Below are 15,854 nucleotides of genomic sequence, written 5' to 3' on the forward strand. Positions count from 1 at the left end.
GGCAAGAGAGGTGCTTTTATAAGCCAATATTACACCATTTAACTCACCAGTTTTCAGGTTGCCAAGGCCAATTTATAGAACAACAGGAAAGCATGAGAAAAGGAGTAAAGTCTTGTCACAGATTAAAAGAAATTAAAGAAAGCAAAACTGTCTAAAATGATTTAGTCTAGAAAAGAACGAAGTTAGAGGGGATCTAAAAGAAATATTCAAAATTGAAAGCCATGGCAGGGCTGACTGATCCTTTCTTTTCAATCTGTCACAGAGAAAGAAAATACTGATGTACAATGGTACTGAAGTACAGATCAATGAGGAAGAAACAAAAGGAAATTCCAGGGGTCTAAACACATACAAACCAATATGCAACAATCTGTGAGATTACACAGCCCATCTTATCAGAATCAGAAGTAGCATTTCTGAAAGTGTATGCCTGACTTTCTGATACTGAAAGAAAGCTCACTACTGCTTGAAAACTGTAGGTCTGCTTCTGACTTGAGTGCAAAGATTCATTACAACCCACTTTCAGCTCCAACAAAGTTGTTGATGGCACCTGAACCATCAGATTCCACCTGGTTCCATCCTGTTGTGTAAACCAGGGTGCAAAGAAGCAGAAATTAGTTATTTTTCTTATTAAAGAATATGACAAACAGCTATTACCAAGTCTTCCCAAACTGGGTAAGAATAGATCTAGCAAGGTTTAAATGACCAGTTTACTTGTATCCCCAAGGAAATAGGAAGGCCAACTCCCACTTGACAGGGCCAGTCCTAGTTCTTTAAGTCTACATGGGATGAATGTGTTGTGTAATTTGCATTAAATAATTTTCAGATTCAAGTATTTGTTTTGAAATAAATACTGTACGATGTTGCTATCATTCTACAATCTTCAGAGTAGTTGTATATAATAGGATAAAATGCTGTACTGGAATTAAAAGGAATAGAGTAATGGAAAAAAAGTGGCAGTCTTCATGCAAGAGCCTGCCCAAGCAATTTCTACTTTCAAAGAAGTCCAGGGCCCCTTGCAAACCAGAGGTTTCTTCCTCAATAGCCATGAACAAGATCAGTAGCTACACAAAGTTAAACTATAAGAATAATGGGAAAAAATACTTTAAGGAATAATGCGATATTCCTAAGGAATAGGAACATTTCCTCAGATATAAATGCGACACACCATCTATAATGCTGATGATGCCTTTGAGAAAGCACATAGGATCACTCTTGAGGAGAAAAGACAAAGCAGAAAGAATCGTGCCTTGCAGAATATACCTCCTAAGGAGTCCTTCTGCTGTGCCTTTTGCAATCGGACGTGTCTATCTTGTATTGGCCTTTTTAGCCACCAACGCGCTTGCAACAAACGTGGGTATTGCTCTTCCCAAATCTTCGTTCACAAAGCCTAGCCATGATGACTGACACTATTGCTCATTCTGCTGTATTCAACTCCCAATTTCTGTTTATTATGTGTGATGGTGCATCCTAGAGCAGTGGTTTTCATTCAGTTCTCCATAAATTTCTACAGATGTAGTTTGTAAAAGGTAAGAAAAATATACTTAGAGCTTATAGATTTAAAATCACAACATAAAGATCTGCACATACACTGCAACATCTTCGGGGATTTACAAAGTAAAAAGAAAAGATTTCTATTAAGAGAAACAGATTACAGGTAAGTGATATACTACTTCAATATTTTCTAGTAAACCACAAACCACTGAAATTCTGTGACTATGCTCTGAAGAGTGTCCATGAGGTGTGGACACTGCAAATTTAACAATGTTCACATGCATAACTACAGCCAGTTGCACAGTTTTTATTTACAAACGTAAAACAATATGCACATGCATATTGATGAAGGAGCCTGAATGTTACAAAGAAATTTAGAAGTAGTATTTAGAGCAGAAGATGAGCTAATGGATTAATGACACTGTTAACATAAAAGAATAAGATCTTTATATTATTCTACAAAGCTGTGTGCTGGAAATTCACTACTGAATTGTGCTAGGGAATTAAGCAAATAGATGTATTAAAATGAGTGGTTTATAAGTAGAGGGAGAACGCTTGTTTTCTCCCTTTTTTCAGGGATGCTCTGCAATCTGCTGGTTTGTGTGCAGCACAGAAAGAAAAATATTTGCTGAGGCAGCTGAATGAATACACAAGCCAATTTCAACAGGTTTTTTTGATTCAGAGCTTGAAAACTGTTTACTGCTCATTAAAGCACTCAAAGAGGATATGAAGTTTTTAATCTATTCAATGAGGGGACACAACATGGAGCACAGAGACACTAGCTCTAACAGATCTACTACGGTCATTTAAGATGTTGTCTCATTTGTCTGTTTGCTATTGCCAGATGCTTTGTTTCATGGGAGATTGGTGGAAAGCAGCATGCGCCTGTGCTTCAGTTGCAACTGCAAAGGTTGGCGTTATCACTTAAGCAACCCAAGGCACAGACACATTTTTCCTGCTGACTCTGCTGCAGGAGAGCAGGACCACAGCAAAAATAACCACAACAAAATTCTTGCCTCTCAATGCTATCGTCTCTTTCCACAACTTAAATGCAGTGGGTTCCGGTCCAGCAATTTGGAAACGGAGATTACTGTGTTCATTTTCATGCTTTCTTCCCTACAAAAAGGCTCTGCAGGGCATTTTAATCAGCAGTACAGAATGATGCAGGCAGACACAAATAACAAGTCAGTTTTTGTGGCATTGTCCCCAGACTCTCAGGACTTCTGTGGATAAATACAAGGCTGACCTTCTATTCTGTCAGTGAAGGTATAACTCTTCCTCCTCCCTGCACTGGGAATGACTCTTCTAGGATTAGGTGGCATAGAAACCTTGGCAGCATGACACTGGTACAGCTCTTCCCACAGGAAATCTGGCCGTAGATAAAAGATTCTGCACAGTTCAGGATTAGCACAACTGTTAAATACAGATGAGATTTTGGTCTTGTGCTTCTACTACCCTTCGAGGCTAATCTTGAAAACAGCTTCAACTCTAGATGTGAGAATGCAGCTAATTCATCCATCCTCATCTGATTTCCCCACGGTAATTTCTTCCTAAATTCAACATTTTTATAATACCTTAGACATCTATCCTACTGCTCTCTGAGACTGTTTTAGGCTGAGGCATTTATACTGCTCCTGACTAAAGAGTTGCTGCTTTCAGTTGTAGAGCCCAGTAAGTGACTCTAATGTTTCTTTATGTCATTTAATGTAATCCAGTTGAGCAGATTAGCTTTTACTTAGCAATGCTTTAGAGTCATGATGCTTGTTGTAAATGCCAGTGATTTCCTTTCCTACTTAAATGAACAGTAAAACAGAAAGTTTTCATGTTAATGTTCAGTAAAATGAGTACTCCTTCAGCATCCAGTGTGGGAAATGACAGCATTTCACTCAGTGCATCTATAGCTTTTCTTCCTCTTTCCATGTAGCATTCCTCTTTAGCTTTTTGTTTCCTTTAACATTACTTAATATTAAGTAAGTTTGCTTGCAATGCATCATCAAAACGCTGTAGTACACACAGAATGGTTGAATCAAATATTACTTATATTGAGAGTTAGAAATTGCCCCAAATTACTTTGTCCTGGAAACCACAGTCCTCCAGCCATACATTTATGTATTAGTAACAAAATCTTTTTAAATGCAGCCATTTAGTCTTCGCTAGTGAATAAAGGACTTGCACAAACTTGCTCAAAATGCACAATACTGGAAGAAAAAAATCCTAAAGTCAATGGCAGTATGAAAATGTACCACTGTCAAAGAATCTATGGAAAAGGCAATTAAAATGGTACCACTTACTTCTATGTTCCAGAAGTTGTGATTATGATATTGTGTTGCTTTCCTGCATATGAGAAAAGCCTCATGGAATTTTGGTTCCCTGTCACTTGGACAACTCAGGTCCATATGAGAATCTTGACAAAACCTTGTGCTTCTTTGGGGGGTTGTCATGTACAGAAAACTAAAAAAAAAAAAGACTCTTGGCACCACCGTGCTGTGTGACTAACCCTCACACAGCACCACATCTCATAATTATTTATACAAACTTAACTAGCACCACCTTCCTCACATGTATATCTACCTGTTCCAATCCACCACTGGGTAGAAAATTTATATTTGAGCTGTTTATATATATATGCTCACTGAACTGAAACTGCTTTCCTTCCCCTCTGAAGTTTGTTCCCCTGATGTATTTTTAAAAAATAACCACATCTTCTCTTGGACTTAACAGGCTAGCTCAAACAAGTAGGGTTCTCTTGGTACCTCCATATGTAAACACAGGTTTTCCCTGACAATTTATGCCATAACACTCCACTGCTGTAGTGCCAGTAAACTGGTATTCGTAGCTCAGCACTAGGCACAGGAGTTCACTTGAGGTCCTACCAGTGTCTTGTACAATGGTGTTCATTGCTTGTCACCTTTGCTGGAAACCCCACACGGTGTGTAGCTGCTTTGCCTGTTTCACAGTCATGCCATGTTTTGATGATTCACAGTCACACTGAAAGCCATCCGTACACACTTTTTTCTCCTATGTTATTTCCAAAAATGAGCCTCTATCTTACAACATGCATCTTTGTTATTAGCTCATAAAATGCAATCTTTGCATCTCATCCTGACGGCTATTCAATATTTTCTGTGCAACATTCCAATCCAATGCTGCAGGCAGGATTACTGTTAAATGAATTATAATGTGTAATATTTATATTTTATATCTATAAACAAAACACTCAGAATGTCATTGGGTCACCTCTCAGTTGATAATTCAGTACTTCACAATACAGCACAGTGAACTTGTACTTATATCATGGTCACTGGTTTAGAGTTCTTGTGAACCACTTAAAAATACATAGCTGATTTAAATACTTATGAAAGAAAAGGAGCTGAATCTCAAGAACCACAGAAAATATGAAGTGCATGACATAGCTAGAGCACAGAAAGACTGTTGTGCAACATTGCCAAGGCTTCAGTCCTAACAGGGCCCAAGAAGATATGGCTTCCAGTATGACCTGCAAACCTGGCTTCAGTGCTTATTGAGTCCAATGAGTGAACCAAAGTTCACTTGGGACACCTCACTTGGGCACCTACCACTCAAAGAGTAAAAATACCAATGGGATTCAAACCTTCACAAAAACCAAAGAACTGAGGTAAGATGATAAGCCAGTGTGGAAAATATAATTACACATAGGATATGAGAAGTGCACATACAGAACACACAGTAAGATCAACAGTGAAAGCTATGGGTTATATGTGCCTGACAATTCATAACCAGAGTTTTACAGGAATTTACAATGGGTCACTCGGCACTGTGGCTACAGACCAACATACAGCTACTGTGATACACACTGTCAGAAAATGACTTTAAAATGTCTCCAGAAAGTAGGTCCCCACATAATCCTGTTCAACAACCATTCAGGGAAATGTAGCTGACTCATATATTCCCTCTTCAATCCTTCCACAGCATAGAGTAAAATTAAAACAAATCCCTGGCACACTTCAGTAAGCACAGAGCAACAGCATCTCTTACATATTCAAGAAGTGCTCTGGTTGTTCTGCGTTTGATCTTGGGTATGTATAAACTGAGTACCCTTTCAAAAATCATGCAATGCAGTAATTTACATTAATGTTCATAACTCTTTCATTATGGTCCCTCCATTAAACACCTCTTTCTCTCAAGGCAAACACTCAAATACATTTGAGCCCCTCTCAGCAGGAGAAACGTGTCTCTTTGCAACTCCAGAGGACTACTCTGACATGATGGTAGGATATGACCTCTTATACTGTCTCTATGGGTTGATCAATGGGTCCTTTAACTGAGGAACTTCCTAAATTCAGCCAGAAGTAGATGCTTACATTGAAAGACCTAAAAGGCACCTTATTTGGGGCTTTACTGTATAGGTCTGTATCTGCTTAAGATACAGATGTCTGAGCGCTCTCATGAGAGATGTGACAGTCATGCCAGTTTCTTCCACAATAACCCAACAACTCTAGCATGTTCTCAGAAATTGGAGTCTAGGGTTCACCGCTGTTTTCAACCTGAGAGGCTTTCACCATACTGCTCCCACACCCCAGCCATCTGTACAGCACTACTGTGGTCTATCCTGAGACTGGTCTAGCATGAAAACAAAAATACAAGAAGAATCAGAGAATCAGGAAAGCATTCAAGAAGAAACCTGTCTAATCAAATGGAGATTCTCCTTATTCTGTCCATTATTTATGGTTTTATTTAAATACCATCTAAAATATAACACATTAAAAGTCATATGAGAAAGGAACATGGACTTCAGGTCTCTTGTTTGCCTAGGAGGAGCTTTAGGAATTTTGTACTTCTAGTTAGAGGTTTCTACTTGTTTACTGAGAACATGATGATATATGAGAACAAGTTGATGGCTTAGACTTGCTAACACTGAGCTGCCTAAAATCCATCTAAACTATATGTGCAACATTCTCTTCCTGTTAGATGGTTTGAAAGGTCGCCAGCAGGGCTGTGGCACCAGCCAGCTACCACTCTTCCCAAAATTTCTAGACATGAATCAGGGCCCATTCCCAACTAGTAATCTGTAAGAAGTCCCAGTGTCTGGGAGCTCTGCAGTATGAATATGGACTGTTTTTAGCCAGTTGGCCTCAGTACAAGAGAATGGTACTGGGCATACAAATTTCACTAGTAAATGCACACACTTTAAGTCAGAACTCAAGTAGGTTAATCTGAGAACTGAGCAGCCATTCCTTAGAAAGAGATCATGACAAAATGACCTTGTTCTGTTCCTTTCATACTCAGAAATCAAGCTGTTCATTTTAGTGAATAGATTTAATAAAAAGCATTTTTTATCAATGCTGACTGATGTTGGCAGCCCAGAGCCAGCAAAACAGGTATGAGTTCCAAGAGCTTATGATTCACTGGTTGAAATGCTGCTGGACTTCAGCCTTCACCAGGCAGATTAGAAAAACCCAGCGGACTAAATGATCTTAAGAGAGAACTAGCCTAGCTGAACTAGCCTACTGTGCTGTCAGAATGAGAGGTATGCAGTAGGGAGGACTATCATTAGGAATTATGCAAACATATAGTCTCCACTGCAACCTACTTAAGGCCAGCATGTAGAAGGAAGGTTAAAAAAAAAAAAAAGAGCAGTACCTCATAACAGTGCAGCAAATTTTTCAGTTGTTAATTATAACCCAAATCTGTGAGCAATGATTAGCAAGTTACAAAACTGAAAAATAACCTCTTCAGAGATATGGAATAATCTATTTTCTCTTTCATTCTTGAATTGCTCTAGCTTGCTTTATTTATCATGGATTAATTTCTATTAATTGTTAAATGACAGACAGTAATATGTTCTGGGTTCTTGGTGACACAAATTAGTACTTAAAGAAATCATGGATCAGTAGTCCTTTACCCAGGGACCATGTGAGAAGTCACAGGAAAAGGACCATGGAAATTTCTGAACAAGCCAGCAGGACATGTGAAGCTGCACCATGCATGCCCAAGCAACACATACCATAAATTCTAACTCAGGTCACAGCAAAAAGCCAAGAACAGGTTCTATTGAATAACAAAAAAGAATTATAGCATTTTTACAGCATAAACAATTATCACACTGTTATCTCAATGAAACTGAAACTGACCTTTCTGTTGTAAATAATGATACTTGTTACTACAAAGAAGTGACAATTAGGGACATTAATAAAACCCAGTCCCCTTTGTACCACTGATATCCTCAAACAAGTTTACTGGTTGCCTCACAGGTTTTAAAACTATGATTTGGAAAGAGCTGATCCTACAACACACAATTCAAGCCTTTATCCAACCCTCAAGCAATTGAAATGATGTTTGTGGCAAGCAAATGAAGGAATGGACAGTAAGTTCCCTTCACGCTCTTTAGACCTTGTGGTCTCACAGTATTTAAAAAGGCTCTATTTTGAACACAGCATTTCAGAATACTAGTGAGTTAGTAATGCTACTTGAACACGTATAGTTACATTATTTCAACATAACCATTTCTTTATCATAAATCCACCAAATATCCAGACCAAATATCCAGAGCTCTGGAAAAGCCAGAGTTCACTGTTCATTTTATTGGGAAGCTTTCCACTGGTTAATCTACAGTTCTGATATTTCTCTCTCAGGTGTGTCTACATAAGCCTTTTTTTTATCTCTTATTATTGCATTACTATGTAAAGTCACTGGAAATAGAAGGAAATTACAGTAACATGCTAGCATTACATAATGTGCAAGGTAGGAATTGTGAGAGGACAAAGCTAAAAGTACAGATATTGTAAGGCCTTTATTTCCATGTGCTGTTGCCATCTTTCTGCCCACACAGAACACTAACACATCTCTTACTGTGCAAATCAGCATTCTTCCATTTCAAAACTCACTTCTTCATGCATCTTGAATTTATAATCATACCCATGATATCTGTCTCCATAATTCACACCTGAGAATCAATGTTGCACTCTTACCATGCAACACAGAAACTCAGACTGAGATACCAGTACCTCTTCTTTGAGAAGAGGACTGCAACTTTGAGGCCCAGGCCTGTGGCTGCCATGTGCTCACAATACCAATGCAAGTGGTTTGTGTTATTTTTGAAGTTATGGAAAATACCCTAAAACTTTTTTATTCTGAGTGTTTGAAACCCTGCTACTTTCTGAGTTCCAGTGGTATCTGCCATGAGTTTCCAAACACCCTGTCTAGCTTGCTAGTTTTTGGGAGTTTTTTTTTATTTCCTGATTGCCAGGGAAACAAATTAATCTGCTGATCTCCTGACCAGTTGGGTGTTTTTTGTAAAGACGGTACACTTCAAGAATGAAAATAGGCAGTGTCTTCTCTGGAAGGCTGTCTGTCAGATTGGAGAATCCTGAAAAATCACTCTTAGGCTTCAGATGATCCCATTTCTTCATACAGAAGCATGATGTGGCACAGGTAGTGAAAACACCTGCTGCCAGAAGAAGGGGAAAGGAGTAGAAACAGTGACAAAGCAGAGATGATGACCAGCCATGAGGAAGGTTGATCCTCATAGCACCAGTCATACTGAAGGAAAGAGATGAGGCCCTAAGACATATTCTCCTGCCTTGTAATGTGTGTGGTAGGAAGACAATTGTGACCTCTGTTTTGTGTGTAGTGCATGGTGGTTCTGGCAGGAAATGCTGCATCACATACGAGTCTTTGCATTTCAAAGGTGATGCCCTCAGTTTAACTTACTGCTAGTCAGTGGGTAGGAATTGGGTGTCTTCTGTCATTCAACTAAAAATTATTACACTATGAGTGCTGATGAAATGGCTAAACCACATACGGAATGAAGTAGTCCTTGGACTTAGGTTGACAAAGGTTTTTTTACACAATGCATCTTCCTTTGAATTGTGCTGTTCCTATTCCAGGGACTGTGTGCAGAAGGCCTTCATTCCACCTGAGACAATGAACGAAGTATTTAAAGGGTGCCTCTAGAGGTCTGCATAAGGCCAATAAGAAGTCTAAATCTCTGTGGAATTTAAGCAATCTGAACATCTAATGAAGACTTCCTCTAATGAAGTAGTAGAAAGGAGTGCTTATCACTTCAAATAACATGTAGTTTGAAATTTCTACGTTTATTTTCAGTTGTAATGCAAAATACTTAATAGCTTATTATTGCTTTCTGAGCTGAAATACACATTATTTCTTCAGGGTAGAGAGATTAAAAGTACGTTTCAAAATTAAGCACTTCAAGTGAAGTGATATTTGCTATATTTTCCCAGTAGAGTTCTTATTTATGCATATTGAAGAAGACAAAGATGACAAAGGGCATGCATGGAGAGTACACAGATTGCCTTAACTCTAGAACAGTCAGCTTTCAACTCACATAATTCAAAGCTTATTTACTTCCTTCTGCATGTTTCTTTAAGGTACTTTTAAATTATACTAGTCAGCAATTGCTAAAGTTCTCCCTCTTCTATCTGAGTTTTGCAGTTCTCAGTGCTGCTGGACTGACCCCACATACTCAGAGCAGAAGTACTCTGGCATCTCAAAGTATTACATCCACAGGGCTTTTCTAGCTGACATATTTGGTCATCCTGTTCTCTTGCTATAGACTGGAAGAGGAAAGTACCAACTGCCTTTGGTATCTCTAAGAGCAGAAAGGTTGGCTGAGTGGGCTATTAGCTGGTCAGAAGGGTTTAATGGGGCAAATCCAGCTGAGCCAAACTCTGTAATGTAATATGAAAAAGAGATCAGGAGGCAGAGTAGAGCCTGGATGTTCTCGCATTCTCTTGTATTCATTTTGCTCCTTTCCCCAGCCTGCTGCTCCCAGAGTGCTTGCTATTGACAGGTGGTTCCGGTGTTATCTGGGCCAAAATCTTTGGGATGTTTACTGTTAAAGTTTTTTGAGGATGTTGCACAGAACAGCAGGAGGAGGTGGTATGGGGACAACATTTTGCTGCTTATGTAAACAGATAAAAGGAGTGGAAACACTTGACCTTTATCATGGCAAGACTGAATAGAAATAGGTGCAACAAAGAAAACTTGCTTCTCCCCACTGAAGCTAAAAACTCGCAGGAAAACTTTTTCAGAGAAGGTCATAAGAACCTTTTATAATGGAACATGGCAAACAACCTAAAGCTTTTCCTAACACAGATGAATATATAAATAACACGAAATACATGCAGTCACTGAGCATTACAGCTCTCATTTCTGTGTATAAGCCACATCTTTGCAACAAATTAGCATTCTATAGTTGAAGTATATGGATATACATTTGCAGACAATTTGGCCCCTGAGTCTTCTACTTTAGGCTGATTTGCCCTGAAGAAGTAAAAGATACAAATGTCACTGCCTTGGAAGAGTGACTCACCCCTTAACAGATGTTGAAGAGCCCTCATAGAAAAAAATATTTGCATTTGTATGATTTTTATACAAATTCTTTAAAACTTCACTGACTCCTACATATATATCTGAAAAAAGAGAATATCTACAATAAGACATATACTACACAATTTCCACAGAGTCATCACCTTAAATTAAACTTTTTTTGTTTAATTTAAGTCTTGCAAATTACAATCACTCTAAAAATCAAAATAGCTTAGCCAGTTGTTAAAGAAGTACATACATTCATCATTACTGAATGCATTACTGCTTTAAACATATATAATTCCAAAATAATCTCCTTGAAATAAACACAGCAAGAGCCATAAAACATGCTGGACCCGAAATTGAAGACAAAGCAAGCAGTATTTGTTGTATTACAAATCTGACAAAATACATTTTAATCATGTCCAGTCTTATGAATTCTCAAACAACCTGGAATGCCATTTGGCCTTCATGATTAATGTGTACTTTATCATTGTAAGCAGAGCTTTTTGAACATTTCTATAAAGTCCTTTTGAATCAACATTTAAACAATCAGCATTGCCCCTTCTCTCCTTTTATGCTGTGGTGGTTGTGTGTAGATTCTAAACGGCATAAGGTATCAGGATTTTTCATATTTAAGCAGAGAAAAAGAATCTAATCACAACAAAAAGCTGGAATTCTGAATGACCTAAGGTATCAGCTTTGTTGACTTGAAGGGTAGAATTTGTGCTCTCCTTATTCATCTCAGCAATTAAAGAATTTTATGTATCATGGGTGATGTGTTGATCAATAAAACAACAACAATCACTTACACCGCGAGTTTAGTGCAGTTTCAAAAATCTGCATTAACCAAGCCGGTAGCTGTAGCAGAATCAATAGACAAGGCATCTTGCTTAGTGGTGTCGATAAATGAAGTATGACTAAACTTTTAGCATCCAATGAATACAGATTAACATGATAAAATCCACATGCAGAATGTTGGCAGTCAGCTTTGCAGTCAGCATTCATTTTAAGACCTGTTGCAAAGGACCTCAGTAAATTTGCTGCTGTGTGTTCATCTGTCAGTTCTATAGCTTCATGTCACTTTAAATCTCTCCTCCTATTTTCCTAATCACTCATCCACTTATTTGGCACACTTTAATCTCCTAATGAGCTCCTTTCTATTGTCACTGAAGTTTCTGATGTGTCACTACTGCTATAGGAGTCAATCATCTTTAGTTCATGATGCAGATAAAAGGAATGAAACCATTTTTTTATTAATAGCCTAATACGTTCATGTTTAAACAACTACTCCAACTTGTATTATTTTGATTCTTGAATTCAGGATTCTTGAATTCAGGAGTACACTAAGCTTTTTGAGATAACATAAGACAAACATCAAGTAATTCCGTTTCTACTATAACCTGCTAAATCATTTTCATTAAATGTGCTCTAATGTTTTCTGCTTTTTTCATCAGGTGGTTTGGACTTCCCCAAAGTGTTACATTTTCTTTTTAAAAAGCTGTCTGAATGACCAACTGGATAGCATTTCCTAAATGCATACCTATGAAAATATAATATATATAGCTAATAGTAAAAAAAAGAATTATATGAAAGGCTGAATATTTTTAGGAAACCCAAACAACATTATTTTCATTCATGCATATATGAGAATACCAGATCTGTATTTCCCAGACAGAAACTATCAAAAACCTTATCATCAGGATGAAAATACTTGATAGTCACTCAGTATAGATGGAAACTCTTCCTACAATAATAAAAGAATTAACAAGGATACACAATGAGTCAAACGAAAAAACATCCTAAAGCTCTGAAAAGTCTCTCATCTAAATAAAGAGCTAATTTCTGGTTCTCATTCAAAATAATCTAACCATTCCTCTGTTTTCTTCACTGAAAAGCAGGCATCTTTTATTCTAGCCAATGAAGAACTTACACAGTACCATGTATCTGGCAGGGAAATAAATTTCTGAAAATTGGAAATTCATTAATGGGTGCTATATAAAACTAAAGAATACAAGCTACTGGTTTTCCAGGTTATTTTTTAAAATTATTATTTCTGCTATCATGGTCAAATACATGTAAATACTTTATGAATGTGACATACTGTTAAAACTGGCTAACTTGCTAAGAGTTGACTATCTTAAATCTGTGAAGTAAACAAGAAAACTGAATATTAAAGACAGTAGCTCAGCATAAAAAATGTGATATGCCCTTGAACTTATAACACTGCAGTAAGCAATTACCTTAAAGAAGCCACCCACACAACAGAACTATGGCTTTGTTCCTTATCTTCAAAGAACAAGCCACTTGCATCTGGATCAAATCCTTTAAACAATACACGAACACTCAACATCAAAGCACTTGCATTTTCTTCAGTTATTTAATTTAATTAGAGCTAATACAGACACGAATTTAGACACTGATTGCTGTGTAGAAAATCCCCAGAAAACATGTTCAAGAAATTAATCAATTTGGTTTTAATTTTATAAAGATTTTTTCCCCCAGTACCTGACAGGAGCGCCTCTGCTCTGTGCAGGTTTCAGCAAGACTGTCACAGTGCTGTCAGTTTGATTCAAAGGTGTTTCAAGTTCATATGGTGGCATAGAGGGTGCTAGAATAAGAAAAGAAAAGAAGCAAATAAAATCATTATTCCTGTGTTTCCTCTTTCAAGATCTGTATCTTTATTTGAATATGTAATTTTAAAGGTTTCTTCAAATACAAAGACCACACTGTAAGTCTAAGATACTTTGTGTTAAAGTGCAACTGTGAGACAACTGTTAAATAACTTCAGGAAAAAAATAACAAACAAATCCCAAACAAAGAAATGCCGGTTCACTGCCAATTTCAAGACAGGAAACAGAGACTAGTAGGACTAAGTTTGCAGAAGGTATTGAGAATCCATGACTTGGAAATGAAAAGTTATCTTGAGAAGAGCATCTGCAAATGAGCATGCAGTGACTACAGCTTTTGAAACAGAGCCCAGCTTTCTCAATATGTCAGTTGTATCAGGATGCACTCTCAGAATTTCTCATTCCTGGAATTTTAACTAGTGCTATAACTGTCTTGGGTCTATTGTCCACCACAGACATCATTTACAATGATGAAGCAGAATTATCACCATGACATCTTATCTTAGTTTCAAGCCACACTCAGCACTTTTGCAAACAGTGTCTTCATTAAAGAATTACAGTTGTGATTAAAACAAATGATGCCTCAGTTATTGTCTTTTACTGTTGCTACTTTCTTCAGTGCTATCCTCTAGTCCCATTTTTATCACTACATTGGATGGATGGCTACTCAGTTAATTGGTTGTTTGACAGCCTGTCGTATCCTTATTGTTCAGTTGTTAATGATAATGCACATTGAACAGATTTAAAGGCTACAGAAGCAAAAAGTGGTCATTGCAATGGCCTTTTCTGACCACAGGAATAATGCAGGGCAATGAACTTCCCTAAACTAATTCCCACTTGAAAGAGAAAATACATTTGGTGGGGGAGAACATCTTTTCCTCAGCAGATTCTTCCAAAGGCTAATTATATTCCACAGGTTGAATGTGGAGACCCATTTGACATCTCAATTCATCTAGTTTCTTCTTCCAGTCACTGGATACCTTGTGTGTACCATAACAATGAAGATACTCAAGAGTGTATTATGCTCCACATACAGATAATATCAACCTCTAGGCTCCTCCAGCAAATTAAATAGCTCCAACAATGTGGATCTTTCTTTCAAGTGTATTTTCCAATCATTTTCACCTTCCCAGTAGTACCTGCATCTACTTGAAAGGTAAATTAACTTCTCTCTCCTTATCCATATTGCCCTACATATGCAAGTAAGGACTGCATTAATACTTTATTGTGGAACTCCTCAGCGAGTTGTGAAAACATTAACATCTTCATTGCTTTTCACTGATATTTATCAGTTTTGAAATACTTCACAGATAAAAAAAATTAATTCTTCAAAAACCTCCTTGTAAGCTGAGCAGGTTTTATTCTGTTTACAACCCTGGATATAAGGTACAATCATTTAAATTAACCATTTTAAGTAATTTGGAAACTCACTTAAAGGCATAGTATTACACAGTATTTTAAAGATTAAGAGACAGTTTACAGTTTTGCAGTTTTGAACATCAGAACTTGTTCATGTAAGGCCCCAATCTCAACCTGGCCATCCCGAAAATAAGGATGGACATAACTGCATCTCCAAAAAGCTGAAGTTCAGAGTATGAACTCTGAACATTATTGGAATACCCGTCACTTCTTGCCCTTGGTCTCCTGCCCACACCTTAACAAGTCTTTTAATTTTCCTAATTTATGACTTCTAAGTCCCTATTTGCTCTCTTTTCTAATTTCAGTGTCCCTATCAAGACCAAAACTGTCTTCTTGTGCCAGATAGGATTTTTGGTTCTCCCAGTCACACCCTTTAGTCCTGGCTACTTTTTCTCTTCTCCATTTTCTCCTGTCTAGGTTATGACTCTTCCTTCTCCACACTGCCCACATGTAAAGAAGGAACGTATCAATAAACAGAGAAAACAGGAGATACTCTTCCTGTACACAGTTTTTGCAACTGCACACCCTGGTCTTCAGCAGCAGAAAGCTCAGAAGTACTCAAAGGTAGACTACGTGTGTTTGGTCACAATGAGTTGATGAACACAGAGGCAAGGCTCTAAAAGTTGGAGAACTTCAATATGTTTAGTGAATATGGCAGCTATAGTGACGTACGCTGCTCAATTCTGTTGAGTTTCCACCATTGTGCGCAAACTGCAACATTTACAAGTTGCCTGAACTGAACAGATTTTCAGAGTGATGGCTGAGAGTAATGTCTCTCTTGCTAAATATTTAAATCCCCACTTGAAAGCACTTCAGTAACTTATTGGTCCTCAGAGTTTTTAATTATGTCAGCCGTGTCCCCGAAATGGATGAAATTCTTCTCAGAACGAAAGGCAGCATACAAAATTTCAGTATCCACAGCTGACTTTTCACAAAGTTACACACAACAGAAAACAGTCTTCTAATAGAGTGCCCATCAATTTTGATAGCATGTACTGCTACAAGTTC

At 37.6% G+C, this 15,854-nt stretch overlaps 1 protein-coding gene across 9 annotated transcripts in view; it reads right to left on the reverse strand.

Annotated features, from left to right (window-relative positions):
* The window catches only part of PTPRM (protein tyrosine phosphatase receptor type M), a 453,290-nt gene that overhangs the window by 194,732 nt on the left and 242,704 nt on the right, over nucleotides 1-15,854 (reverse strand). For all 9 annotated transcript variants that reach the window (XM_051772753.1, XM_051772744.1, XM_051772735.1 and 6 more), the window contains exon 11: nucleotides 13,306-13,408. In XM_051772753.1, coding sequence (XP_051628713.1) covers nucleotides 13,306-13,408 — 103 coding nt within the window. The remainder of the gene's footprint in view (nucleotides 1-13,305; nucleotides 13,409-15,854) is intronic.

Source organism: Manacus candei, unplaced genomic scaffold, assembly GCF_025592945.1.
Source record: "Manacus candei isolate 608988 ecotype Guabito, Panama unplaced genomic scaffold, ASM2559294v1 h1tg000008l, whole genome shotgun sequence".
Taxonomy (NCBI): Eukaryota; Metazoa; Chordata; class Aves; order Passeriformes; family Pipridae; genus Manacus; species Manacus candei.